This window comes from Paracoccidioides brasiliensis (assembly GCF_000150735.1).
Source record: "Paracoccidioides brasiliensis Pb18 unplaced genomic scaffold supercont2.7, whole genome shotgun sequence".
NCBI lineage: Eukaryota > Fungi > Ascomycota > Eurotiomycetes > Onygenales > Ajellomycetaceae > Paracoccidioides > Paracoccidioides brasiliensis.
In genome coordinates, this window is record NW_011371364.1 from 504,989 (window position 1) to 531,912 (window position 26,924).

The 26,924-nt window shown below is 45.0% G+C and overlaps 9 protein-coding genes and 2 non-coding genes across 11 annotated transcripts; 6 read left to right on the forward strand and 5 right to left on the reverse strand.

The window, feature by feature from the left end:
* Positions 1-339: 339 nt before the first annotated feature.
* Positions 340-1,530, forward strand: PADG_05855 (uncharacterized protein; the record flags this gene model as incomplete). Its single annotated transcript, XM_010763138.1, has 1 exon — positions 340-1,530. One exon carries the CDS (start codon positions 340-342, stop codon positions 1,528-1,530), a length of 1,191 nt encoding a protein of 396 aa, XP_010761440.1.
* A 1,019-nt stretch (positions 1,531-2,549) lies between these two features.
* PADG_11994 (uncharacterized protein) lies at positions 2,550-2,939 on the forward strand (the record flags this gene model as incomplete). The annotated part of the gene is made up of 1 exon (XM_010763285.1): positions 2,550-2,939. One exon carries the CDS (start codon positions 2,550-2,552, stop codon positions 2,937-2,939), a length of 390 nt encoding a protein of 129 aa, XP_010761587.1.
* A 532-nt stretch (positions 2,940-3,471) lies between these two features.
* PADG_05856 (uncharacterized protein) lies at positions 3,472-3,972 on the reverse strand (the record flags this gene model as incomplete). Its single annotated transcript, XM_010763139.1, has 3 exons — positions 3,472-3,568; positions 3,713-3,783; positions 3,901-3,972. The coding sequence occupies 3 exons, from the start codon at positions 3,970-3,972 to the stop codon at positions 3,472-3,474; spliced, it is 240 nt and encodes a 79-aa protein (XP_010761441.1).
* A 1,673-nt stretch (positions 3,973-5,645) lies between these two features.
* On the reverse strand, positions 5,646-7,211 carry PADG_05857 (uncharacterized protein; the record flags this gene model as incomplete). Its single annotated transcript, XM_010762938.1, has 3 exons — positions 5,646-6,512; positions 6,584-6,925; positions 7,038-7,211. The coding sequence occupies 3 exons, from the start codon at positions 7,209-7,211 to the stop codon at positions 5,646-5,648; spliced, it is 1,383 nt and encodes a 460-aa protein (XP_010761240.1).
* Positions 7,212-8,504: 1,293 nt separating this feature from the next.
* Positions 8,505-8,631, forward strand: PADG_11995. Its single transcript has one exon. It is a non-coding gene; the product is annotated as a tRNA-Ser (tRNA).
* An 848-nt stretch (positions 8,632-9,479) lies between these two features.
* On the forward strand, positions 9,480-9,595 carry PADG_11996. Its single transcript, XR_007137624.1, has one exon. It is a non-coding gene; the product is annotated as a 5S ribosomal RNA (ribosomal RNA).
* Positions 9,596-10,635: 1,040 nt separating this feature from the next.
* PADG_11997 (uncharacterized protein) lies at positions 10,636-10,833 on the forward strand (the record flags this gene model as incomplete). Its single annotated transcript, XM_010763286.1, has 1 exon — positions 10,636-10,833. The coding sequence occupies one exon, from the start codon at positions 10,636-10,638 to the stop codon at positions 10,831-10,833; it is 198 nt and encodes a 65-aa protein (XP_010761588.1).
* Positions 10,834-11,650: 817 nt separating this feature from the next.
* On the reverse strand, positions 11,651-12,346 carry PADG_05858 (uncharacterized protein; the record flags this gene model as incomplete). Its single annotated transcript, XM_010763140.1, has 1 exon — positions 11,651-12,346. One exon carries the CDS (start codon positions 12,344-12,346, stop codon positions 11,651-11,653), a length of 696 nt encoding a protein of 231 aa, XP_010761442.1.
* Positions 12,347-20,564: 8,218 nt separating this feature from the next.
* On the reverse strand, positions 20,565-21,468 carry PADG_11998 (uncharacterized protein; the record flags this gene model as incomplete). Its single annotated transcript, XM_010763287.1, has 2 exons — positions 20,565-20,773; positions 21,321-21,468. 2 exons carry the CDS (start codon positions 21,466-21,468, stop codon positions 20,565-20,567), a joined length of 357 nt encoding a protein of 118 aa, XP_010761589.1.
* Positions 21,469-22,448: 980 nt separating this feature from the next.
* PADG_05859 (uncharacterized protein) lies at positions 22,449-22,700 on the reverse strand (the record flags this gene model as incomplete). Its single annotated transcript, XM_010763141.1, has 1 exon — positions 22,449-22,700. The coding sequence occupies one exon, from the start codon at positions 22,698-22,700 to the stop codon at positions 22,449-22,451; it is 252 nt and encodes an 83-aa protein (XP_010761443.1).
* A 1,203-nt stretch (positions 22,701-23,903) lies between these two features.
* PADG_05860 (uncharacterized protein) lies at positions 23,904-24,274 on the forward strand (the record flags this gene model as incomplete). Its single annotated transcript, XM_010762939.1, has 2 exons — positions 23,904-24,141; positions 24,234-24,274. The coding sequence occupies 2 exons, from the start codon at positions 23,904-23,906 to the stop codon at positions 24,272-24,274; spliced, it is 279 nt and encodes a 92-aa protein (XP_010761241.1).
* Positions 24,275-26,924: the final 2,650 nt, after the last annotated feature.

The following is a 26,924-nucleotide window of genomic DNA, read 5'->3' on the forward strand; positions in this document are numbered from 1 at the left end:
CAAACCAAGGACACTCTCTGTGGAGAAACAGCGGCTCGCTCTGCGATAGAGTAAATATAGAGATAGTTAACTGTTAATTATGCCCCTTCCTGGTTCTTCCTCCCTTGCGTTCCGCGGGCTGCAGCGGGGTGGCAGTATACTACAGTTTCCCCTCTTCTCGGTGCTGACTGCAACAACAACAACAACAACAACAACCACCACCTTAGGGACGGACGTCTCAATTGTCGACAAGTCTTCAGCGACTCGCTCAAGTTTAACGCCATTAGCTACTACAACACCTCAAACCGTTGCCCAGTTCCCTCGTTACACAAACTGCGCACATAAATTTAAACCGTAAAAATGACGATCGGTCGTTCTCCACCCGTGGCGACATTCGACCGGATCTCCTACGTCGACAACAAGCGCGCCGCCACTGATATCTCATATGCGCGTTCCTTCAACTCCCCACCCTCCTTCGTAGTCTATAGCGACAGATTCGCCCGCGACGTCCTCGGCAGCAGCCCGCAGCTTACCCTAGTCGCCTCTCGCGTGGGCCAGAATGACAGATTCGCGCACGAAGCAGGGATCTACGTACCAAGCACAAACAGTGTCTACTTCACATCCAACTACCAAACCAGCGACCCCAAGATCGACCTCTACGCTATTAACCTTGACACCTGGAAGATCGAGAAACTCAACTGCAAGCCCGGTTTCGACGCCGTAAGCCAGCCGAATGGCGGCTGTAATTACCATGGTAAAGTCCTCTACTGCGCCCAGGGTGATATTGGGAGGACGAAAGGCGATGGCAGTAGCAGCGGCAGCAGCAGCAGCAGCAGCAGCAGCGGCAGCAGCAGCAGCGACAAGCCATCCGCCCTCGTTCTTGTCGACCCCGTCGCTGGCACCACAGAGACCATTGTAAACAACTTCTACGGGCGTGAATTTTGCTCAATAAATGACGTCGTCGTCCACCACGGTACGGGGGACCTCTGGTTCACGGACCCGCCGTACGGGTACCAGCAGGCATTTCGCCCGACTCCTTGTTTGCCAAAACAAGTATATCGCTTCAGTCCGGCGACGGGTCAATGCTGGGCCGTCGCGGACAAGTTTGAGATGTGCAATGGGCTTTGTTTCAGCCCGGACTACAAGCGCATGTATGTCACGGATACGGGCGCGATACAGGCCCACAATGGAATCGGCAATGGCCATAATTTTTCATTCCGCGGCACGGGCCCGGCTTCTATTTATGTTTACGATGTGGTTGAAGGCGGCACGAGGTTGGCGAATCGGCGGCTGTTTGCCTATTGTCACCAGGGGGTGCCGGATGGGATCAAGTGTGACGAGAAAGGATATGTGTATTCTGGGTGCGGGGACGGGGTGCATGTTTGGGATAGTGAAGGGACTCTGGCGGGGAAGATTGTTGTTGATGGCGAAACGGCGAATTTCTGCTTTGCGCCAGATGGGATGTGGATGTTTGCGGAGGAGAATCTGTGGTTTTGTAAGCTGAAAGCCAAGGGGGCATTGGTGCGGGTTGAAAGTGGATCGCGTGAGTGAGATAGTTGTAAAGGGGAGGGGAGGGGGGGAGTGATTCCTACTTTAATGCTGGTTTAGGGGGGGGCTTCCGTTACAAAGGAGCTATAAGCAGAGAATGGGAAAATGGATAATACATGTCGAGCAGATGTATCTCTTGATATTTTAGTGGGGACAGTCAAAATTTTCAGGACAGCTCAGGCTGTGGATATCAATCATTAATATACAACATAACCCATGTCAGGAATCAACATTTTCGTTCCCCACGACGGCGGCAACGTGGACAGGAAATCACATTTCTCCAAATAAAACCACCCAGCGCGCTGATTGGAATGGGAACCATCATCCAGGGGATTGCTATATGCCGCTGGTATTACCACTGCCATTATGACTGTGGTTGTGATTTGTAGTTGTGTGGAATGGCCCTGCACCTCTTCAGATATGCTATTTACCTTAACCGCGGCCGTGCTATTGCTGTTGGCTATCGTTATCGTCATCATATAACTACCAACATCTCTGTGATTTTCATCGCCCCCACCAATTTTCCCTGAACGTCCTGCGCAAGCCGCGCCTCACACCCGCAGAATCAATTCCTTCAACCGGCCCACAGTCCGGTGGACGAGATGCTGTCTCGCACAGGGACAGTGGCTGAAAACATCGAGAACCTCTCCTGCTCGTGCTAGTCACCGGAACTGGGTCGACATCAACATGCGCTCATCTGAACCGGGTTACTCCTTTGAGAAGAGATATGGCCGCGAAGAGGCGGACATGGGGGTGGAAGTGGTGGAAGTGGTGGAAGTGGTGCGGCACGCATCGTTTTGTTGGGAGAGCAGGGCACACCGCGCTCCAGGCAACGTTTTGCATGGGGGATTGCCATTCTCCAAGTTGCATTTTGTCCGTATAACGGTGTAGCTTCGGTCAATGTTAACATGCCCCGGATAAAAGTGCAGTACGTCTTCTGAGTAATCGAAGGAATTGACAGGTGAGATTTGGAAGAAGAAAGATAGTCGACAACAACCTTTTTTATTTTCTACAAGCTGGACATGCCGCCAATTTGCGACTGGCAAATCCAAACAGATTCAAATCATGGGACGTCTGGGGGACCTGCGGGGAGTATCAGAGGCCATGTTGTTCTCTGGCGGTGGATAGACGGCAGTGACATTTCCGCCGTACGGGTTGTTCGACGGGGACTGGTTCCGGTCTCGACACGCGGCGGAGGTTGCAGTGGAGGCAGCACATTATTATTGCTAGAGGTAAGCTCCGTCTTGGACCACGTTCGTTCTCTAGAGAACTTCATCATCATCGTGGGATGTGGGGGAGCCGGAGGAATCCAAGATATGATGTCAAGTAAAGCCTGGCGACTACGTCTTGTTCATCGGTATCCAGCCTGCAGATTGCGGAATAACGAAGAGAGCGAGGAAAAGGACAACTAATTGTACAGTAGGTAATGGATTTTCACCAGTTGGTGAAGATTCTGATGATAGCTCAGCTGCCATTTGTTGTGGGATATTCCCGAGCACCGTTGTCCTCACCAAGCTAAATAGCTAATTCTTCCTCAATGCCTAATAAGCGCATGCTATCGTCATAGCCAGTCTATTACACAGGAGTTTTGTGGGGAAAAGATGCATCAATGTAACTCTCTGAATTAAATCCGGGGGTCAAAAAGCCCTAGATAACGCACTGTTTGTCTGCCAGAGCGCAAGATAAGTTACATATCAAAACATTCATTCCACTGCCAATCCGAATCCTATCCAACGCGATCGCCGAGAGCCCTTACAAGACCAATCAAAGTAGTATGAGGGTATCTCATCCATAATATATCCAAAACTACTCATCAAAGACAAAACACAACAGAGAATGTCAAAAAGTCACCTTTCAGGTCCCAAACTATCCATCCCCCCCCCCCCCCCCCCCTCCGTCAGATCACGAACTTTCCACCGGCCGACAGCAAGGGACAGCATAGACCTATTTCTTGCCGCTGGTAGCGGTGAAGGTGAAGGAGCCTTTGCCGTTGTTGTAATAGGTGCTGCCACTGGGGTTGCTGTAGTAATAGGAGCCATTGCTGCAAGGGGCAGAGAGAAGAGGATCAAGGTCAGTCAGTGGGTGCAGTGCACCGAGGACCGTCAATGATGCGTCCATCCCCTCCCTCACGGCTATTCCGGAAATACACAGGGGTCTCTATCTGGGGACTGTGCGGAGAACTCACCTGTTGGAGTAGTGGTAAGAGTTGGAGTTGGCGGCTCCGGAGTCGTAGTCGCGGGAGCAATAGTGATTCCCCTAAGCATGTAGATTCCATCCACGGGTGAGATAAATCATGAGATTGCTACTTCAACCCGGAGAGCGGTTAATGAATGAATGAATGAATGCATGAGTGACTCTCTCTCTCTCTCTCACCTGGCTGTTTGTTCCAGAGGACTTGTAGGTGTAGACTCCAGAGGAGTTCGAGCTAGTAGAGAAGTCCGGCATCCTGGGGGAATATTCCGTAGCTCTCGTGGGAGTCCGCAGGCTGTGGCTTTGGTTCTTGGTTGTTTAACTAGCTAATGTCGATGATTTGCGAAGAATGTGAGCAACTTGACCAAGTCTTGGATCGTGTCTGTCAGTGACTTAAATACCGGTCAGTTGGACTCTCTCTCTCTCTCTCTCTCTCTCTCTCTCTCTCTCTCTCTCTCTCTCTCTCTCTCACGAATATTCAAGCGTAGCAGCAAAACCCAATTTCTACCAACTACGGAGTGTAAGTTAAATATCCCAATCTTACTACTCATATATCCATGGAGATGAAGACCCCTTGAAAAATGGACGTCAATGCAAGTGAGCCACTAGGAGGAGATCTGGGAGATCTGGGAGGTTACCGGTAGCTGGGCAATGGTACGCCGGCTTTGACTTCAGAGGTTTAACCCATCATCAGCCCCTATTGAACTGACGAGGAATATACACAAATATCCGTGGTGAGAGGGGGCACGAGCAACATGCCGCGTCTGCGTTTACTTATGGAGGAACACATATTATGGCAGCGCGGTTGTCTCATGGATGACTATTCTTTACAGTTGATCAAGAGCACACAATTGGAACCATCGATCCAAATATTTTACTCTACTTCGCAGTCAGACTCCCCAGGAAATTACAGCCACCGACGCGAGTATGCGATAAAACCTCAATTGGCTAAGGTCTTCATTTTCCAACGCGGAATTCCGCTACATGGCGATCTGTCTCGGGGTATGCGAATAGCACATCCATGAATCCCCCCTTCAGCTCTTCTTAGGATCACTAAATAGTTGTGCTTCTTTTTGGAACGGGATTTACATGGCCTTTTCACAGGCCACTACGTTGCCCTAGTTCTTTCAATATTTGATAGTTCACTTTTGAGTCTCGCCCAATGACAGACTTTCTTCTGTTAGCATCCTCCAATCAAGATCCAAGCACCGGTTCACCGAAATTGGATAGATCAATTTCCAGCCGGCTCCCAATGTCGTTGGTATTGAGAAGATCAAGGACTTAAAAATATGGGATATTTAGGAGCTTCTCTTTGTTTCATCGGGAGGCTAGTTCCATATGCCCTAGATCCTAACTGTAGTTACATAAACTTTTAAGGCAAAAGGCCCCTGGTACAACCTGGGCTCTCTCCTATTGGTGTCTGAAATGCTGGCCTGGCCTATTTTCCTACCTTCAAAGGAGAGGTGATTTGAAAGTCGAAGTTACTGTCGTAGAAAAACCCGATATCGGCAAAGTTGGCTTAATCCTTCGAAGGGAACGGACCCATTTGACTGACATTACTATGATTTTTGCATCTAAAACTAGATCAGATATGATTATCACTTTAGCTTTTCCATTTCAACTAAGCGGAACCAAAATGGGTTCAGAATGCGATAACGTCCGGTAAATATCCCAGAGTTTTAAACTTCGGAGTGCCTTTCGAACCTAATTAACTTTTGAAGCTTCTGAGACATTTTGCTACCATTGCCGCCTTGGTAGTGCCACCGCAACTACACACCCATTGATATGAAACAACAACATCCGGAAACCAACCCCCGAACTGGCCACCCGAAACAATCGGTGTAGGGTGAGAAACAGCACCCAGCTACCGTCGATACGCCGTGGCTATCGGAAATCCATTACCCCCCCCCAACCCGGGTCAAGGAAAATCAATAGTATGGATACGTTCTTTGGCCGATCATTTCATCGAGAATGGAGGGGGGTTGGGGGGGGGGGGGGCGGGGGGCGCCGAAAATATAGCCGCATCTCTCAGCGGGGTACCGGAGCAGATTCACAATTCGTTCATCTTCACTGTGTTCGAGATACATGCAAATTGCGAAACATTCAGAATGGGCTCTAGAGTATATCCACCACTGCTTCTCTTCACACATCTTCCCGAGCCAGTAGCTTAGTATGAGCAGTGCTCTGGGATCTTTCTTCTGGAGGAGACTAGTGTAAGCTGGGTCCAGTCTCCCCATGAATGGGATCAACTTTGAAAAGTTACCTCCGTCCGGTCTGAGACTTAACATCGGACTAAGCAATCGAAGTGGCCAGTGGTATGGACTGGTCTCACCGGTGGTCGTTTCATTGATCTCGCACAGCTCTGCCAGTCCCCGGTGCAGTCCATCCAGGCCGGGAGTGTTGCATCGGGAGCTGCAATCCGCATCATCGTACTCCTGAAAAACCTTGAGCCAAATGCTTTGTCGTCGTTGTTCCTCCGAGACAGCTTCGAGGATATACTGCAGCCCGGATTGACCAAGAAGCCAACTCAGTTTTGTGGGGTCCGACGAAAATATCCAAGAGTCGGAAGGATTGCATTCATCGGCGGCGAAAATGACAGTGCTCAATAGCATGCAGGCAGACAAAAGAGGGTCCATATTGTGTTCGTCGATCGACTGCGAGATTTCCTTTCGGTACAGTTGTATTGCACGGTGCCAGTGGATCCCCGCAAATATGGCATACGATGTGTCATGCGGCAGAAGATGGCGGAGATGCGTTAGAGCTACTCCAAAAATAGCGTGCATGAGGTACGGAGCCTAGTGAGAGAACATGCTTTAGCCGTTTAAACGGGGTGTAGCCGACATGGGCAAAACGGAGTGTACAGTACCTGGAAAGCAACTTGGATCATTTCGCCGCCCATGACCAGCTTATGGGTGTTTGACAACGAACAAGCCTGCGCGGCCATTGTCTTGAAATGACTAAAGTACTTTACGGTGTTATGGGTTGTTGATCTGGACATGTTGGGTCGGATCACCCGTTCAATTCTATCGGCCAAATCGACCATGGACATGGATAATTGCATACCCGAAAGCGAAATATCGACGCGAGTCGCCTCCCGACCAAATTGCGCAAGTGATCCTGTTCGACGAGGGTGGGCTAGAGCTACGACGTAGTCACAGCATATCCCATGCGTGTCACATTTTCGACACTTGGGCTTTGTCTCATCGCACTAGAAATGGAAATGATTTAACACAGGCTGTACCGCGAACGCGAAAAGTTCTTCCGGGACATGGGATTCTTCACCTGGGAAACCAATCGTTACCCAGCCTCTCGGTACGTACCTTGACTCTCCGTGTTCTACAGTTCAGGCAGCCAGTTCGGGACTTGCGATGGGGCCGACGAGCATGGTAGACAGCATCTTTTGGTTCACCACTCCTTCCCCCAGTTTTCTTCGAGGATTTGGTTGGATCGGAAAGGCGGAAAATTAATTGGTTTTTGACTACACGGCTTGTCATCATGGTCCGTGGTTCGACGACTGAGAGGAGGTTCTATCTCGAAGAATATCTGGAGAAACGAAGGTCTCATAAACGAGAAGCGATTACGAAGAAAGAAGAGAGGACAACCCCGCCCTGCTCAGAAAAGGACATTTGATATTCTGAATCCGAGAACCAACAAGAAGTAGCCCCGAAAAGGAGCCCAGCAGAAGCTTTTGAATGCGCAGAAAATGGACAAGGCCTGCCAGCTGTCCACCACTGGGCTTGCTCTCGTGTTTCCTTCTGGGGACACCGTCGCGAAATCCGGGGGATTTGCCGACAGCCCCGTCCGTCCATGAAGATCTCCCCATGGAATGGCCGCGAGTTAAATGTTCAGCCTCGTCAAATGCAGGCAATCCCCGTTGGCTTGTCGTGGTTCCGTCCAATGATCGTGAGGCTCCAAGACACACACACACACACACACACACACACACACACACACACACACACACACACACACACATACACACACACACACACACAGCCCATCCCAGGCTCAGCCCGATCACGGCGCTAGGACAAAGGTGGGGAACAACTCGTCTTCGGCAGGCGAACGAAGCACACCTCACACTCCACGTGATGTGTATATTCTCGGGTTGCGATCAGCTCTCAGTCTCAGACAAGGCGAAAGACGTGCCATAGACTCCATATTTCTTTTTGGCTCAGCTTCTTGTTTGTTGAATGTATGTGTGCATTTAATTTCAGCAGAGAGCGGAGTCATGAAAGCTTCGTGAGAAATAAATAAATAACCCTTGATTCCTTCGTTGAGGTTTGTTCCCCCGCCCCGGGTTGGTCAAGAGATCGTCCAAGCAGAAAGCTCCGTCACCATTGCATTGCCTCACTCATTCATTATTCTTCAGCTTTAAATTTCAGCAAAAAGTAAAACTTTTCGATGCTCAACCCCCCAAATATTCCAGATACCTCACGTATTCATCAGTTGCTCCTGTCAATACAAGGCAGTATAGACTAATAATAACTATAATGCTGTATTTTATTTAATCTATACACGGTACTGTGTAACTTACATAGATAAGATCTTGAATCACGGGCCACTACAACTACCTCAAGGGTTAAGGAGTCAGTCTCCACATAAAGTGAAAATAAATCTGAGTTGAACGAATGCTAAACCATCTCCCATACATACATACATACATACATACATACATACATACATGTTTTTGTTTCTCGAAAACTTGGCGGGAACAAACCTCTGCCCGGCCGGGAACCCGCCGGCTACAAAACTCAAGGGCGGACGACTCAGACGCTGGCAACCCAGGCACAGTGGTAGAGTGGTTAATACGTGAGACTCGAATTCCGCCGGAGCGGGCCATCCAACCCGCTTTCGGTTAGCCTAGACCATCTCATGCCTTCGGGCGCGTAGGTTCGAATCCTGCCTGTGTCGGATTTTTTTTTTTTTTTTTTTCCTTTCTTCCAAAAACTTCCCAAACCGTAATTCTTCCAACAACTCTTTTCTATGCTGCTGCATCAGACAGAAAGAAGCCACTGCCATCTTTCCAAACGTTGCGTTGTAAAATAAGAGTAGTTGTAAATTGTCAAAGATGGATCCCCCCAAACACTTTTCTTCCAACTTTGCCCGTAAACCTCACACACCCAGACTCCTTTCGGGAAGCGAGGAACTACTGCGGAGACATTTGGTCGGAATAACTCCGTGTATTCTCAGAACAAGGAATAAGGATTCTAGTGGGATTTTCTGGTCGTCCAGCGATTGCGCAGTCAATTGCACAAGTGCCTGTAACGAGTAGTTAAAATGGTTGGAAGACGCGAGTTGATGCAACGAAAGAAGGAGGAAAACCATCCGAGGTATCGTCGGCGGTAGATCTGCGACTTTCCGCGTGTGTGAGTGAGTGAGTGAGTGAGTGAGTGTGTGTGTGTGTGTGTGCCGCACACACACACCGCACCCAAACAACCATGGCATGGCACCTTGCAAGCCCACCCGAAGACACTTGAAAAGTTGGAAGAACATCCATCCCCGGCCTGAAGAGTTGGAAGTACGTCTGCTACTGTTCGACCTTCAGGAACTCAATCAGTGCGAGTCTAGTTATATCAATCACTGCTCTTCCCAACATGCAATCACACCTGGTTTCCAGAATACATTCATTCAGTCAACAACCAAATATTTTTGTAGATATATCCAGACGACTTCACTGTATGTACAAATAATAAGAGCTTCTCTTATTTATGCTGAATAAAACTGGCTATATCATCTGCTTAAACCAATGACTAGTACATACGACCACAGGGAGTGGAAAACAGGGCTTCCCGTCCGCTCAGCCGTACTTAAGCCACTCGCCGGCCGGTTAGTAGTTGGGTGGGTGACCACCAGCGAATCCCGGCTGTCGTATGTTTTTAATATATATATATATATATATATATATATTTTATGTAAATTTGATTCTCTCACCATAATAAACAACCCGTCAACAATCCGACGAAGTTTCCATATTCTTTAGAAATGCAGTCTCATCAAAAGCTCTACTTTGCCCATGGCACCAAAAGGAGACACACCACGGTGGCATGGCCACGCCTCAATGTACGAAATGGTTGGTTGTGCCATTAGCGGAACACTAATAATGCCTAAGACTCGGGGCTCTCATGCCTAGAGCCCCAGTGATCTCTCTGGCTTGACTCATGCTTAAATCGATGCCTAACTGCATCGACCCGTGAGGACTGACTGATTGATGATTCAGTCTCTGAACCTACGCGCCCCAAGAAGACTGCCTGCTCTTGGTCCCAATGGCATTAACCATATTCTCCTTTCTCGTTTCTTTTTTTTCGTCCATTGGAACTGAGCATGCTTGTGGTATGGGTAGCATGATAATTTAATTGCGCAGAATAGGTGCTTCCAGGCGCTTTATCAGAGACATGAAGCTCGTCGCTTGCCTTGACGGTTAATATTTGAGCAATCGCCCCAACCCCAGCGGCTGCTATGTTCATTCAGCCCGTCTTTGTTTTTTTTTTTTTTTTTTCAGATAGTTACCTAAGTGGCCTGGCCCTCTACTGGGCACCTAGTACCGAATTACCCTCCGTGATCAGGAAAATGACCCTGCATTGTTTCGGCATCCCGTTCATGCTCAACACCCAAATCATCATGATCGGTGCCTCAAACCAAAGTTGCCATGGTTTGGTATCTATTTGAGACCTGTAATCCAAACCTGTTGACTGTTGGCTACTCCAGATCACTCTTGGCCTGCGCCCGGGCACAAGCCGTTAGTTGCTGGGTCACGGTTTTGTTTTTGCTGTGTACAAATTCAAGTAGGGGGGGGGAGGAGAGACAGGTTGCGTGGATATGATGGCGCTAGATGGGAAGAGCGATAGCAGCAAATGACGTTTGTTTATTATATCGCCCTGGTTTCTTCCTGGTATCCACACGGGAGTGGGATGAGGAATGGCCGAAGAGGAATGTCTAATCCAAGTCTCGTCTTTTCTTCTTTATGCTGCGATATCCAGTAGCTTACCATCGAGGCACGATGGGCGAAAAGGCCAATGGGGGCCTCGCAGCTTGGGGGTCTACCATTGGGATCTTAACGCGGGACATCAAACCGAAGCACGAGAAGGCCACAACAAAAGCCCCATGAGGCTATAAAAAGCCTCCATGGAACTCACTTGAGAAACGTTAACATTTATCATTCTTCCTGTGTGGACACTTTTCTTCGTATTTTTTTTTTTTTTTTTTTTTTTGACAGAAAATGTCCCGCTCTACTCCCCGTTGGTAAAATTTGCCCAAAACGATGTTTCACCGTGAGCGCTCTGGAGCGAGAAGAAGCTGGGAACGAACAGCGTAGTAGGCCAGGAGGAATTTAGTTGAGGGGCCAGCTAGCAAACACCTCAGAAATCAATAGGGTTACATTTGAAATACGCGACCGGTGGGACTCCTTCATCTAGAATTGAGCTCAGGAGTTAGCTCTCTTTTGGAGATCCGTTCCTGGTTCCAACAGTTAGTTAGCTTATATTAACTACATTTCCAGAGTCGTTGATTTGCATCAGATGGGTTCATTAAGCTAGTCTTGGGCAACCTTTGTTCGGATTGCAGGGTTTACGACGTATGTGTGTGTGTGTGTGTGTGTGTGTGTGTGTGTGTGTGTGTGTGTGTGTTCACTTTGAGAACAGATTTGATGGAAACAACAAAGTTGTCAGTGATCATACTCTAACAATTGACTCAATTTTCTGGAAAATATGTGAAATTAAAGATTGAAAAAAAAATTCAACATCCTACACTAGCTTCTTGATCTAAAATTCTCTGACATTCAGGAGCATATGGGAAAGGCGCTAAGTACAAATTGGAAGACGCAGAACATCGACTGTGAATCCTTTGTGGGCATCGTAACGTACCGCAGAAGCACCAGATCCAGCAGCATATCATGAACCATTCCGCCCCCTCTGTCCGTGGAAACACATAGACCTTAAACAAAAGCTGCATCTCCAAAGAATGGGGTGATGTGAAAGCTCGCCTTATCTGGTGGATTCCAACCACCCAGCTGCTGCTTCGGAAAAGTGGCAGGGGACGTGATGGTGCGGAAGAAATTCATCCTCCAGCGCGTGACGCAGAGTATTTCCGGTGCATTAAACAGTGCCAGCGGTATTTTCACATCCGATACCCAGGTCTTCTTGTTACGGTTGAGGGTTGTTTTCGCTGTAATTCCATCGCCAATAGGATCGGAAATAAACGCGTGGTCAAACGGGGTCCCCTCCGCGCGGACACGGGAGGGATTGTATATGAATGACTGGTAGGTGACGTTGTTCGGGTTGACTTCAAACTCGAGGTATGTCTGCGGTGCCTCCGTGCCGTAACTGATGAATGCCTCCATCACCGAGAACTCCCAGATATCATCGTTGGTGTCCTGTTCGGGATTGAAATGGAAATGCTCTTCATCAAATGCCGTGAAGGTTAGACGGAGTTCGGAGGACCTTCCGGTGGTGTAGCAGAGGTCGACTTGGGTTTTTGGAAACTTTGTTCCCTTAGGAACGGAATTGCTGAATTTCACCGTGCCTTTCTTTGGGCATTTGGGGACATAGACAATTGGCCGACGTCCAGCAGCAGTTGGAACATCGGCAACGTTTGTGGCATTTGGTGCAGCGGAAGAGCCGGGCATTGCCATTGCCAGGGAACAGAGCAGGATGGAATTGAGATGCATTGTGGCCTTGGGGAAAGTAGTAGTGACTCCTGTGAAGGATGTAGTTAGCGACTGAAGAAGTCGAAGAGAGACAAAACCGACACCTGTCATGGGAGAGGCTCACATAAATAAACACGCGCCGCCTGGGTATATAAAACGCAGATGCACTGGGGGAAAGATCTTCCCCTTAAACAAATGCCTCGCAAGCTAGCAGAGCATGTCTATACGAACCGCTCAAGAGCCTGATTATCTCGGCAGAACTCCAGAGTCGTCCTTTGTCCAGTAGCTCTTTTTTTTTTTTTTTGCAGCATTCCATACCTACTGCTAGCCGCAGTCTGATTCTTTTCCTTTCTTGGTCAAGCAATCCATTTCTGTCGTACATCTCAGACATACGCCTTGTTCCACGGCAGTCCGCTGCGAAAGATCAGTTTCCCCCACATCCCAGGCAGCAGAAGAAGGGAAAGCGGGCTGTTTCGCAGCAGGGGTACTGCCTTGCTTTCCCGTAAATGCGCTGGAGAAATATGGGTGAAGTTGCATTCAGGCTTGGGCGGAAGCCTGCTAAGCGGCGCTAAAGGAATTCTAAGCCCGTCCCTCTGGCAACGACGAGTTGTTTGGTGAGATCGATGAACGCCTCGCATCTCCCCAGCTGAAATCTCTTCAATGAATGCAACTTCAATACATGCTAAGTGAATGGCAAAGTTGCAACCTCTCTAGAACACACCTTGCTGGCTTGTCCATCGTGTGTTCATTTCTGCTGCTGCTGCTGCTGCTGCTGCTGCGGGAAAAGATATTTCGTTTGAAATGGCGAGCATGGTTTTCGAGGCTCGACATGCCAATGCTCAATTTTCCAATTCTATATTAAAACCTCAGGAGGCAATCAAATCTGATGTGGAGGAAGCAGCTGAGACCAACCCGGGATAAAAATCTCAGGCTTGGCCATCGATATGCTTTACTTATATTGCGCACCAAAACTGCGCTCATTACGGTGACACCGTTGATGATTATTGAAGCAAAAGCGCCGTAAAGCAAATCTAGGGTAAAAACACGCTATTCCGCCGGTTTCTCGATGCTGTTATTTAGACATTCTTATGTGGTCATCCATCCGTTGGAAGATGATTTTTATGCAGGCTCCGATGTCGGCAAAGTTTGTTGCTTTGGCATGTTGAAGCGCTTCTTGCAAGCTCCAATGTCAAGGTCAAACTACGGGGTAGGTTAAATAGCACAGAAATTCTTCACAGATACTTTTCTTTTTTTTTTTTTTTCATCTCTATTCTGTGTGCAGCATTAATGTAAACTCCAGCATATTCTTGAAGCATCAAATTCTTCTCATTTCTTTGTACTTAACTAACATAACTATGCTTGAAAAAGGCTCACAGTACGGAGCCGTACTGCTGGAAGAAACGACAACAACCCTGGAAGTGAGGTATATAACTCCAAGAGCGCTATTTACGGCCGCATTTGGTTTCATCTACTTTTTGCAACTTCATTTCATCCGCCGTTTTCATATTGTCTTCCTCGGTCGCTCTAAGGATCTAGCAACTTTCCTGACTTCCGGAGAGCGCAAAAGTGATATCTGTTGCTTCATAATATGAGTTGCTATCCCCCCTACTTCAGAGAGGGTTTAACTGTCTGACAATGGTAGAGATAACACGTCCCTGTATTTCTGCAAAATAGATTTAATCCTCCGAAAAGGGTGCGTATCTGGTGCAGTCGAATACATACACTAGTAGTATGATGGATGGTAAATGAGGCTTTTGAAAGCGTCTAGGTGTGTTTCAACCTGAGGGACTAACAGCTATATCGATATCTCCATCACCAACGAGGTGATATCTGCCTGGGAACAAAGGCCCCGGATTTGAGCTGTCATTAATGATGCAGTACCAAAAAATATAAAATAAATAAAAGGAAAAAAAAAAAAAAAGAAAAAAAGAAAAAAAGTCATGCGCTAGTAAATGCTGTTGCTGGTCTCTGTGTCTGCAGTCTTGTAGCGATGCTGGATGGGGTGCGAGAGCCCATACCGTTTGACCCCCTTTCCCCAAAAACTCTGTGGAAACATAGAGGTTTGGTTAACAGAGTTCGGATGTATTGGATCGTCATCGTTGGAGAATGACCCACACCGTTAGGAAGATCTCTTAGTAGATAAATAAGGCATGTATTGTATTGCGACTTCGGTGCCAATAGTCAAGCAGTGGAATGTGCGTAAGTATTATTCCCGCCGATCTTTCAAGGATCTCTCTAACAGTAACAGTATGATGTCCCTTGCCCCAAATGTGGGACTTCCTCGGATTCTATATCGTGGCTTAAAAATGCCCGGCTCCTTGCATATTCTCGCGAGTTGATCTCTGGGAGGTGAAAACCTTCTCACCCTTAACGATGGTTAACCATGTCACTATTGGCTTTCCAAAAAGGCTTTCTCGTTCAGAAGCAATGTATGGGAAAATTCCAAATGAGAGACGTTCGGAATATAGCCTTGTGCATCCAGACGTATAGAATGCCTGGCATCGTGCATTCTACTCCGAGCTAATTATCTTCAGGAATGCATTCATTGCACCAAAAGACAAAACTACCAGCGCCACTGACTAGCTCCAGCGATCCTTGTATATCCGGTTACTGTGTGTCCTCGAAACTGGCTCTTTTGAGAAACGAGCATGAAAAATAGGAAAGGGGGCGTTGGTGCGTCCAACATCAGGAGTCAAAGATGCAGGTGAATCCAGATTAGAAATGTGAAGCGAAGAATTTTGAAAAATGGGATGTATGAGGAGAGGGGACGTATACTTTATTATACATCACTTCAGACAGCGCTCAATACCTACATAACAATCTCTGTTAAAGAGCGGGCCAGATTACAGCTGGAACTGACATGGGCCTTGGTAATATGTACGTATGTGAACATGCCTTTGACGTGCTGTGCATATGACTGATTTCTCATCGCGTACCCCTTGGAGAACGGACGGGCGGGGTGATGCAGGCGGCTAACACCATTCTTTTTGATAAGGGCCATTTCGATCAGTTATCCTTTGCGCGCGGTGGAGGTCCTCGAGTTGCGACTGTTTCAAGCAGAAGTATTTATTACCGACTCTGAAAGGTCGCCTCGACGGAGCAACGGATATATCCGCAGTTAAGGTCAGTAACACCAAGTAGTTATCGCCCTATCTTCGAGTCAAGTCGTTAATATGCACGGAGGATAAAAGCCGCTCGCCATATTCAGGAATGTGGAACCGTTTCCTGCGTATATCAAAACAACGACCAACTTCCCCCTGACGCGGGGGGATTCCGAGTTATTCCCTTGTTCTTTATATTTTTGTAAAGCCAACACTGAAAGCAACATCGACTGGCTTACCCCATGGACGATAAAGAAGTGGATGGGCTCTCGCCGAGCGTGTCCGGGATAGCCATGGTAACTCGAGTTATTTGTAGATATTAAACTATTAAAAACCAGTGCAATTTATTCTAGTAAGGCTTTGCAAATTTCTAGACGCTCATCATTCTTGAGTATCGGGTGATGTGATTCTGCAATTGACCTCTTTCAGCAACGATCTTGCAAACGATCCAGATTCATGACCAGATCTTGGACTCACTTATAGGGTCCAAAATCTGCAGATAGAGGGTAGCGCTGAAGAAAGAAAAGGGGTAACATTCGACGGTTGCAATCAGGCTGCATTGAAAAGGGTTGCCTCCGCCTTTCTACGATCTAACCTCGAGACTCCAAGATCATGGTTCTAGCAATATTTCATAAGGTGCATTTTATAGTAATTCTAAAAGAGCTCCCGGTAATCCTCTTGCAGGCTCACATCTACATATAAAGATGCAAATTAAAGCGAGCTTGAAAGATGAACATTGTGATGACTAAAACTCTTTTCTCGCGCCAAAATTATAAAGCTGCTCGTTTTTCTATCCAAAACTCGAGATGGATCCGGGTTGGGTCAATGCTGTATTAGCGGCTTCCCCTCCCTTGTGATCGCCTCGCTGCTGCGTCCTGCGACAAGCTCCTCTATCCCTCGACTCAACTCTCCACACGGGGATAGGGATTCGTTCCATGGGTTGCATCTTCTTCAACTTATGAGAATCATCAACTTGCTCCTTCTCCTAATACCTTGATCTTTTTCAAAATGGGTCAAACAGTTTCTTTGAACTCCATAGTCCGCTAGCTGAGTGTTTCCGTGCTAGAGGTTTTGAAACAGTGGGGCCATGTCTCAAATGCTTGGAGAGCAACAATTTGAATAGTTAATGGTCGAAAAGGGGACAGACATTATTAACCCTTCAATGTTGGCGGCACTCTCAATTCTCAATAGCAGGTCATTGGCAAAGATGAGATTTGGGATCGTCTGAACGGTGTGGATCTCTAGCAATCAATCTGAAGTCAATCCCAGCACCATTGATCCTCTTTTTCATGTCGGTGATACGTTGGAAGTTGAGCGACGGCAAAAGAGCCACTCCAGGAGCTGTGGCTTGCTGACGAGATAACGCAGCCCTCCAATTCAACCTCCAAAACCTTGGGGATCAATAGGGTTGTGTTTCTCTGTTTGCTGCCTTCCATCTGCCTATTTAAGAAATTGTAAAGCGACCATTTTCTGCTCCTTGCTCCCCAATAAAGCAATAGCAGACGAATCACTTCATCCTCAAGCTTCATCCTCAAGCTAACACGAAAAAGCTGGTGGCAATTCGTTGATTCGAGCTCCACGCACGGTTAGAGCCCGAACCAATCCATGTATAGGGAAGAGCATGGCTTCGAAGAGTCCGGGAATACTCTATACAGGGCATTCCAGTGTAGGAGACGCGAAACAGCTTGTGCGATGTAGCCATCGCTTGCCCATATAGAGATTTCGACCTTGCAAGCAGAGGCTCTGACAACCCTCCCTCTTGTCAGCTTCAGGGAGAAATTTCCAATGTTAAAGAGTAAATGATGGATCGAACCCCTCGACATGAAAACGTCGAACAAATCCAAAGGAACATCAAATCACCCTTGACGCAACAAGCCAAAATCGTGAATGGGGTATCTTAAGAACCCGAAAAGGTAAAGCACGGAACGGAGGACAATAGTTTTTCGTCCAAAGATCTTATCTCGTGTTGATGCAGAACGATCTCGATTCAACTAACTTCGCCGCCACTAAACCCAAAATCTTCGAGTCAGGGTTAGACGAATCATAACTGCGCAACTGGAGGCCGAACTGAACAGGTAAACTACATAGTGACTAAGCTAAGCTCCTGTTCCGCGTATCGTAGGCAGCGAGGTGGATTTCACACCGACCTGAACAAAACGCCCCAGCGCTGAATGTCGGGATTTGACGTTTCAACAGTAAAGAGCGATTTTGTGGAGGGGTAAAGAGTTCTCGTATGACAATGAAAACAGTCCTGTTATCGACTTGCTATTTTCTCTGGACCAGAAGTCATCCATTAGCTATCCGTGTTTTTGCACGTTGATCCTGATCTTGGTGCTGGTCTGGGCCTGGCCGACAATCCTTGTTGCGCCTCGAATCCTTGTTCTCGCGGATGTCCCTTGTGCCTGAAAATCGCGTGCATAAGATAAGCACCAACGTGAAGACAACGGCAGAAGCCAAAGCAGGGATATCCACAATTGTGACTGTCTATTGGCTGAATCTGGGAAAGGCATTAGATGATCTTGGAATGGGATGAACAGAGTCCGTTTTGAGTTTGAGCCGGCGAATGTTTTTGCTTTTTCTGTATGAATCGTCCATTGGAAGTAAAAAATACCTCACTCTGTTTTGGTATTTGAAAAATAAATTGTCAAAAACTACTTTACAATACGGGGAAAAGAAAAATAAAATTCAAATCAAATGGCGCAGAAACCGATTTTGATTCGGGAATACTAAATGACAATATCTTGAGTTCCATCATCACAAAGTCATCGTGCGACGAAGAGGAGAGCAGCTTTGATATTGAACCATTGTTTAAAACAAAGGAGAAACCTCTAAAATTTGTTTTTTTTTTTCAATGCGAGAGTAGCTGTCCAGCACAGTTGCCGTCTTCATCTTCCGTCTCAACTCATCTCATTGTTTCCGTCCAGTCCAGGGCGCAATTGTTTTAGCTTGCTGATCGTCATCTGTCTATGTAATCCACTTGATCACTAAATGTCGTATTCAACGGTTATCAAAAATTGCAGACAAGGCTTTTTTTTTTTTTTTTTTTTTTTGATCCGCAAACAATGAGTGATAAACATTTCATCCTGCATGAAAATCACATCACATCCATGAATCATGTTTCGTCAATAAGTTGTTGATGCTGATTCAATTTTTATGCGCTTTTTAGAAAACCCATCGGATTCCAAGGGTGATTGATGACAATATGCACGACAAGCCTTTGACATCTATGCTTCTTAATTTTGAGAAATAGATCGTGCTAGAGAAAAAAAAATATTTGAGCTCTGAACAGGCTGAAAACTTTTCCTACAGCTTGAGGGGAAAATCTTACCTTTCCGTGGTATCATTTACTCCGAGTCCGGAGTAGAAATAGTACCATGTAAAATTGATACCGTGTAGATCATATCTGTATCTTCCTTCACCTTAGGAGTCCAGGAATTTCTCGGGAAATCGATGTCAAGTTTGATATCCCACCCGACCCCTCGAATGCAGCGGCCCCTTAGCCGGCGGCTTGATGGTGGAAGGGTGGGGCGGCAGAAATAAATACTCAAGAGAAAGTAATCCCGTAGGCGCAGATCCCCAGAATTGCAAGAATGAAAATGGGAGGAAAAGTGATCATGCCAGAGAAGAATAAAAGATCCATGGATGTCGTCGCTCAGTATTGATACAAGTCATTTGCATCTATCTATAAAGTCCCTTCCGGGGCAGCTATCTAGGTCTTTTGATCCCATTGCTAATATCACAGCCTTGACAGAACTCACAGATGAGCAGAAAAGCACTTCACATTAAATCTCAAGATACAACAGTTGACAGAGAGGAATCAGAGATTGACTCAAAGGATCAAAGAAGTTGACTATTCACAAACTCAGCAAGCTATGAGATTACATATTTAAATATTATGTAAAGAAGTTAATAAAACTACTTCTGCATAATATCATACCAATTTTGTAAAAAATAAACAGTAGTTTTTATTCTTTCTGATACTATAGTTCAAGATTTTAAAAGGTTCACAACATATCTTTGTATAGGAGTATTGATAAAGTGATAAACTTTTAAAGCTTAAAGATAAGATTATGAAGCATAAATTTAATAACTAGTTATCTTTGAACAAGTAAAATAAATATTTGGTTCCGATTATAATATAGAATTTCAAATAGAATTTCTTTTATCACTAGTACTTCTAAACTAAATAATGAGAAACAATAGATAAAGAAGTGAATTTGACATTAATATGTCACAGTGTATTAAACCTGTTAGACAACTAACATATATTCAATAAAAAGACAAAACAAACTGATAAAGTTGATAAAAGATATCATCTGCCGCATAAGATGTACTGATATTGGGATATGATCTGAAAGGCAGGACAAAGTGCAAAGTGAGCAAACAACAGTGACAAGTCATCAGCAGCGAGTGTCCCACATTTCTGATGTGATTGTTGCAGCAGTATGTCACGACTTCAATCTAGGCGCAGATGAACAGATGTTCGATTGCCAACTAGGTAAGCTATCTCAACGAAATACTAAGATGCTCTACGAAACGGGGGCCTGGGGAAGCATCTCCTTATATACCCCTTTCCACTAGCGGTGCTATACCGTTGCTAGGCAGTTTCTATTACCCTTTCCAGACCATGCCTATTTCCGTAGCAGTAGCCAACGCCGTCATAGCGCCGTCACAGTATAAGCATACTCAGCTTCAGTTTAGAGCAGTCAATTTCAATCAATCCAGTCATTGAATTGCATTGACATAGTTTCATCTCATCATGGAAGAGGTGAAATGTACTGATCAGGGAAACAGGTTTGATTCAATAGCAACTGAACCATCTCTTCTGCAACTGAAAAGGGCATTAGCGAAGTCAAGAAACAGAATATTTTGTTTTGAATCAAAATCAAACTTCTCTAGCATAATTACATATCTAGATACATGAGTAAAAATTTTTGCTCACACACTTGACTTGCCAAGTTTGATCACTGATTTGATGATCTACTGGTGGAAATGATGAGAAATTTTTCCTAATTAGCCTGTTACATTGATATTCCTGGTATATACTCACTCCATCAGAACAAGTTGAACGGTTCAGATTTCAGACCTCTCCACAGCAATATTTAAAGAATATGACCTGCAGAACCTGGGTACACATTCCCCTCATTCCTCTTGTGGCTTAGAACACCACATGCATGGGTTTCACGAGCATAGTGCTTGTCCAAACAAATAAAAGCATTGATAATTTCTTCTTCATCATCAATATACTTTGGCAACCAATTTTGTATCTGATTGGAAGCATTGAGGATTAGGGCAAGACAATTTGGTGCGGCTGGAGAATTGTGTCGAGATTAAAGCTCTGCCAGATCTTGGACCGTTGGATGTCAAGATAACTGTATGCCTGATTTGTAGGGTTGCGGCTGGGCCTGGGGTGGGGGTAGTGGACTGGAACTGCTGCCAGTGGCTGCTGCAAGAATGTGATAAAGAGTAACCCAAGCCATGCCTGAGAGGCCGCAGGCTATATATATAAGGGGGTGCGTGCTGTTGAAGCGGCACACACCGGATCCAATTGGCTAACTTGACGTGTCCAGCATTTATACAGATCGATCGACCACGTGACCAGGCACTCAAATTTCGAGGACCGTGCGCGTATAAAGAAGAGGTCAGGGGTAACAACATTACCATAGTTAATAGGTTCTCTTCATAACGTATAAACGTTGATCTTCTATTGGGGGAGGGGAAGCTAGCTAGCCCGACTCTATATACAGGGCGAATAATCACGGCAGGGGCTAGATACGCCGCCAAAGGGCTCAACACCTGAGGTCGGGTCACGTGGAGAGGGGCTCAGATACATTTGAAGCAATTTGTATCGAATGAACAACCAAGAGCTTCCTCCACGAGATTTGACGTGTTTGTCACAGCCTCGTTGCAATCGCAACTCAGCGGAGCAAATAAGGTCGCGTCCATTAGGTAGAGAACTTCGCAATCCGTGGCATCTGAGGGATTCACAGAGCGTTGGTTCTGCATGGCGACGCTTAACCGAGGAACATGATGAATTGTAAGGAATGATCCCGAGAGACTGGTCTGGTTAGACTTTGACAGAGCCTAGACCAATCATGCAGAGAGTCTCACGGAGAGAACAACGGGGATTTATTGAGGACGAAGAGCTAATGGTGTACTAACTTGGATTCACTCGTTCTCCTCTTTACACTAACTTAGATCATAGCCAAACACTAACTAACTATAACCTTCTTCTTCAAGGAAGCTGATCATAGAGCGAGGTGAAATTAATGAGACTTATCTCTACTACTGCACCTGGGCCAATTTCTCTGCATTGAATGAATAAGAGTGCACTTGTGGAGATGGTGTGATGACCTTCAGGGCCGCGGTGTGAGGATTAACATTCAGTGATTTATAGAAACCTTTGACTAGGGCGCAAATTTTGCTGCTTAGAAGAGTTCTCAACATGTTTGTAGTTGCAATATAATTAATCACTCCTTTCATCCCGCTAACATTAGCGGAGTTATCATCATTGTCGAGTCACCTAAAGGGTTTGTTGAGCAACTGTATCAAGAGAACTGATAGAGAGATATTCTATCGGGAGCTGAAGGAATGGTCACAAAGAGTGCAGTTCCCAGAGCTGTTCGTGGACCAGGCCTCCATGTATTACTTACTACAACGGGGAGCCAGCCCGCAGCCTCCCCATCGACATCTTGTAAGATCCCCCAACACGAGAAAACATTTGAGTACGAAACTAACTTCTTAAGATCAAAATGTCAATACAGTTTCTACCAGGCCAAACTTCAGAAGGTGATAAGGCACCATTTACCCGTGAATATTTAAATAACTCTGGTTATCCTTCTGCGTGATAAGGTTCACCTCCACAAGCATCGCTTCGAAGGCGCAGTTTTTCGGGACTTAGCCTTTAAATGCTCCATTCGTCTCGTATATACATCCCAATTTTGTGGTAGTGCCCAGCTTTGTACACCCTAATGCACCCGGGAACTTTATTTGATGTTTACGGACGAAAAACGACGAGACGGCCTTGTAACTACCATTTTCACCATATAGGGTGTCCATTGACGGTCAATTTCCACCTGAAATTCTCGGAGTTGGTTGTCTAGCTGGATTGCACTTATATCAGTCTCAAAAACCTTTGAGAGCATCCAGACAGGATAGCAGACCTTAGCTTTCTCCAAAATCTCGTCATCATCTTCTGTATCTAGAGATATGTTCGAATAGAACTGAGTCGCAGCCATTGTGGCTATCTTGGATGAGCAGGGAGAACAAGTGCTTAAAGGGATGAATTTTTATTATTTTTTTGGGTCGCAAAATTGTGGACTTTTATAGAAAATTTGGGAGAAATGTCAAACCAACTTCGTCAATCAGTCTGCGAGCCACTATATCCTATCCACAAAAAAAAAAAAAAAAAGAAAAGAAAAAAAAAGAAAAGAAAAGAAAAAAGAAAAGAAAAGAAAAGAAAAGAAAAAGGGAAAAGAGAAATTTGACGCTCAATCTCCTCCCACACCACCCGCGGGAGGAGAGGGGCAACCCCTCTTCATGTGACGCTGGCGGCTGAGAGGGCGGGCTGTTAGTCCTGGTTTGGGCTGCAACTCACATTATTCTGGATAAATCCAAAGCCTTGCTCGACAACTTTGACTGCCCCGGGATAGATTATATTTTTCTTCGGTGCTCCTCCTAGCTTTTTCTCTGGTCATTCAGATGTAGGTTGGATCAAGCGTCAGCATGAAATGATAAGAATCACTCAGGCCTGGGGGGAACGGGACGGGACGGGACAGGACGGGACGGGACGGGACGGAATGGAATGGAACATAACAGAGCAGGACGAGACAGCATGGAACAAAACTGCAAACCTATTTTTTAAGATGTGTTGACCATTATATCCCTCGGTATAAATGATGCAAAGCACTCATACATGTTTCTCAACCTATAGTTCTAATTTGATGCAGCTGGCATGAAGCAATGCATAACTCTTCCTGAATGACTCCTGAATGATTGTTCCGGCTGTACTAGAGTTCAGGGACAACAAATTTAGCATCTAATTTTCTTTTTCTTGAGTGTGCCCACCTTCTCAAATATCACACCGATCCAGCAATCAAACCGTGCCTGATATCTAGCGGCCGGAAATTTGTCTCGCTGATAGGTTGCTATCGTCGCCAGTATCAAGGACAAAATCATGAAACTCCGTGTGAATAACAGGATCATGATTGACGCCAGACTCTTTCCAGAAGGTTATCCCAAATTATGCAAGACTGGAGACTAACAGCTAGCAGTCACCGACCTATGCGGCTGAGCTGTGAATAGTGAAACTACCAGTCGTGTCCGAGGCAACGGAATGGATCCTGGAGAGTAAGTGGAGGACGACTTAGCTATTTGCAGTCAAACCGTGCTTGGCCTTTCGCCTGATGAAAAGATTTGGGGTGGGGTGAGTTTCGATTCTCATGAGATTGCTTCTTGCAGCTGGGACTAACGCTACTGGTCTAGGAGAATTTGCTGTGGAGAATATTCATAAGATCAGATTCTCGAACGCCCCGTTCAACACGTTAACCATTCCTGAGGAGAAGCAAAAGGTCATCAAATCTCTCCCTGAGAGCCGTGTCAGCCTGACAAGCGGAGCGGGCTTTGATGATGTTATTGCAGGAAAGGGCCAGGGTGTCATTGTCCTGCTTCAGGATATGTGTGCATGTTGGGTTATATGAAGCAAGCTGAATATGACAGCGGCCTACCAGGCGTGGTGAAAATCGGAAGGCATTGCTGAACACCTTAAACAGCTGCACCAGAAGCAGCTGACACTCATTATATCAAGTCATGATCCATTGGTGAATGAGCAGCGGTTAGTAGAGTGACTGGACCAACATTCATTTCTGGTGGGCCTGAATGAGAGGGAGGAGAAGGGGAAGTGAGTGATTGAGGGTGAGCCGGTGCGGGCGCAGAGCTGATCCGAACGACCCAGCCATGAGATCAACATGTGGTTGGGCAGTGTGTCATGGACAGTGAATAAAACAACATTATCAGAGTGTAAAAAATTATAAAACTTATTATAATTATATATTATAAAATAAAATTCAATATATAAATATTTATTTCTTTATGTTATTATATTAAAATAATTATAAAATTAATAATTATAAAATTAAATCTGGTTATTAAATATAATATTATTAATAAAATTATATATAATTTAGTATATAATAATAATAATATAAATTTTAATTAAAAAATAAATTTAGTAAAAATAAAATTTTATATATTTTATATAGTTATAATTTATAGAAAAAAATTTTATTTAAAAATAATTAATATTTAATTATTATAAATATTTCTTTTACAATTAGATTTAAAATTTTAGTTTAAGTTAATATAATGATAAAGTATAGTAAATATTATATAAAAAATTATTAATAATCATTATAATTATTTAACTTTTTATTTTTTTAATTTTTTAATTTTTTTTGTAAATTTTAACTGAATAAATTTAATATATAATAATTTGTATAACTAATTTTTAAAAATTAAAAATATTAAAATAATAAGCTTAAATATTATATAAAAAAAAATTTAATACTATTAATCAAGTTTTTAAACAATAAATAGAAAGTCAATTAATTGTATACAATTAAGTTATTTTAGCAAAGAAAAACCAAGAGCTGAGAGCTGCAAATGCAAAGCAAATGTGAAGAGAAGTAAATCATATACAGTGGAGAAAGGAATCTTGACTAATAGAAAGATTAGTTAACTAACTACTTAGAACTGTGAGAGCTCAGAAGCCTGTTCAACTGATGAAGAAAGAGATAACGGATTTAAATCCCAGATCAAAAAAGTTAGCACCACAACACTGTAGGACATCCTATTGAATGATGTCCACAAGTCTCATAAGGAGAAATGCTATATAATTTCTATATAAAAATTGAGAGTGGTTGTGGGTTCTTTTGAAAATTTGTTCAAACCCAGCGGGGAAAAGGTGAGTGGATGAGTGGATTAAATTAGTTAACCTAGATTTTCCTGATCCCCGTGTTTCATGTTTCATATTCTCTCTCCTCTTGCTCATTTGTCCCGCAATCCTTTAACCTGCCTTGCAACCGGACTCCTGTAACGAACCTATCCACGCATAGACAAACTATGGGCATGGGTAACGTGCCTAGGCATGGCGAACGATGCAGGGAAACGTGAGCTATGTAACGTGTTGATATTCCCAGCTTGGTTCCCTGGATCCAAGGGTTCCCAGCCTACTCATGACCAACAGAAGCAGACACTATTCTTTGCATACATAATTCAAGAGCAAGAGAGGGGTTTGAACCGTTTAAAACACACTGAGAGAGGGTCGCCAGCTGGAGAGTTTTATCGGGAGAACAAACACCTAACTACTAAAATACCCATAGACCAACTTGTACATACATACCTACGTGTAAGAGGAGAATGACGAGAATGAAATGAAGATGATATCAGAAAATAAGCCAATTATGAATTTTTGGGAGCAAGATATCGGGGGGAAGACTGAGCCTGATTAATTCTTCCTACTACAATCTACAGTACAGTGGAATGAAAGACTCTGGGTCACCGAGGAGACTTTTAGTTCTCCGTTCTCACTAACCAAGTTCTCACTAGCCAACCCTCCATCGACAAGTCCTTCTGAACAGTTTATTCCGGGTTATATAAAACACTTGACTCCTACACTAAATAACTTCCCCCTCAAGCCTGGGCCTGCGTAGAACTTCCTTTTTCCAGAATCAACGAGTCAAAGATTTCAAGATTTTTGCCCTCGTGATCGTTGCTCGTCCTCGATTCAAGATATGTGCATGCACACACACACACTTCAAGGGCATTGCTGGCTTGCCACACACATACACACAGATAGATACAACACGGTATCGTTACGCATCATCTTGTGAATGTCCGAAAGCAAAAGGGTTTTTTCAAAACTGAGCCTTGCTTTGCCCCCGGCCCGCCACCTCTGCTCTGCAATGCTTGAATTCCTGGAACGGTTCCTCTGGTGGATTTCTTTCTTTATTAGAGACAAAAAAAGGCATGAGGATCTTCCAGATATGGGAAGGCAAAAAAAAAAAAAAAAAAAAAAATTTATTTCGCAAATTTGCAGCTCTGTGTGCTGTCTGTCCCATTGTACATACAAACTCTTACTGCGGATATTTGACGGAATTTCAACGGACAATTATTGGGATTCCTTAAATAAGTAACTGTCTGCATTCCACAGAAACTTGTCCCACCATATATCCGAGAAATCTCCACGTTAAAACATCATCCTCCTCCAGTTTGTTCCCACTCCCCCGTTTTCGGAACCATAAATTACAGCTTCGCTCTGACGGCTGACTAAAACCTAATTATCTCTCCGAATACCTGTAGAATATGGACACCATCCCAAGCCAGCCCAAGAAACCATGGGCGGGCCACTTCCTGTCAGACATCCTCGACTTGGAGTTGCATTGACAGCTGTAACTACGCGGGGT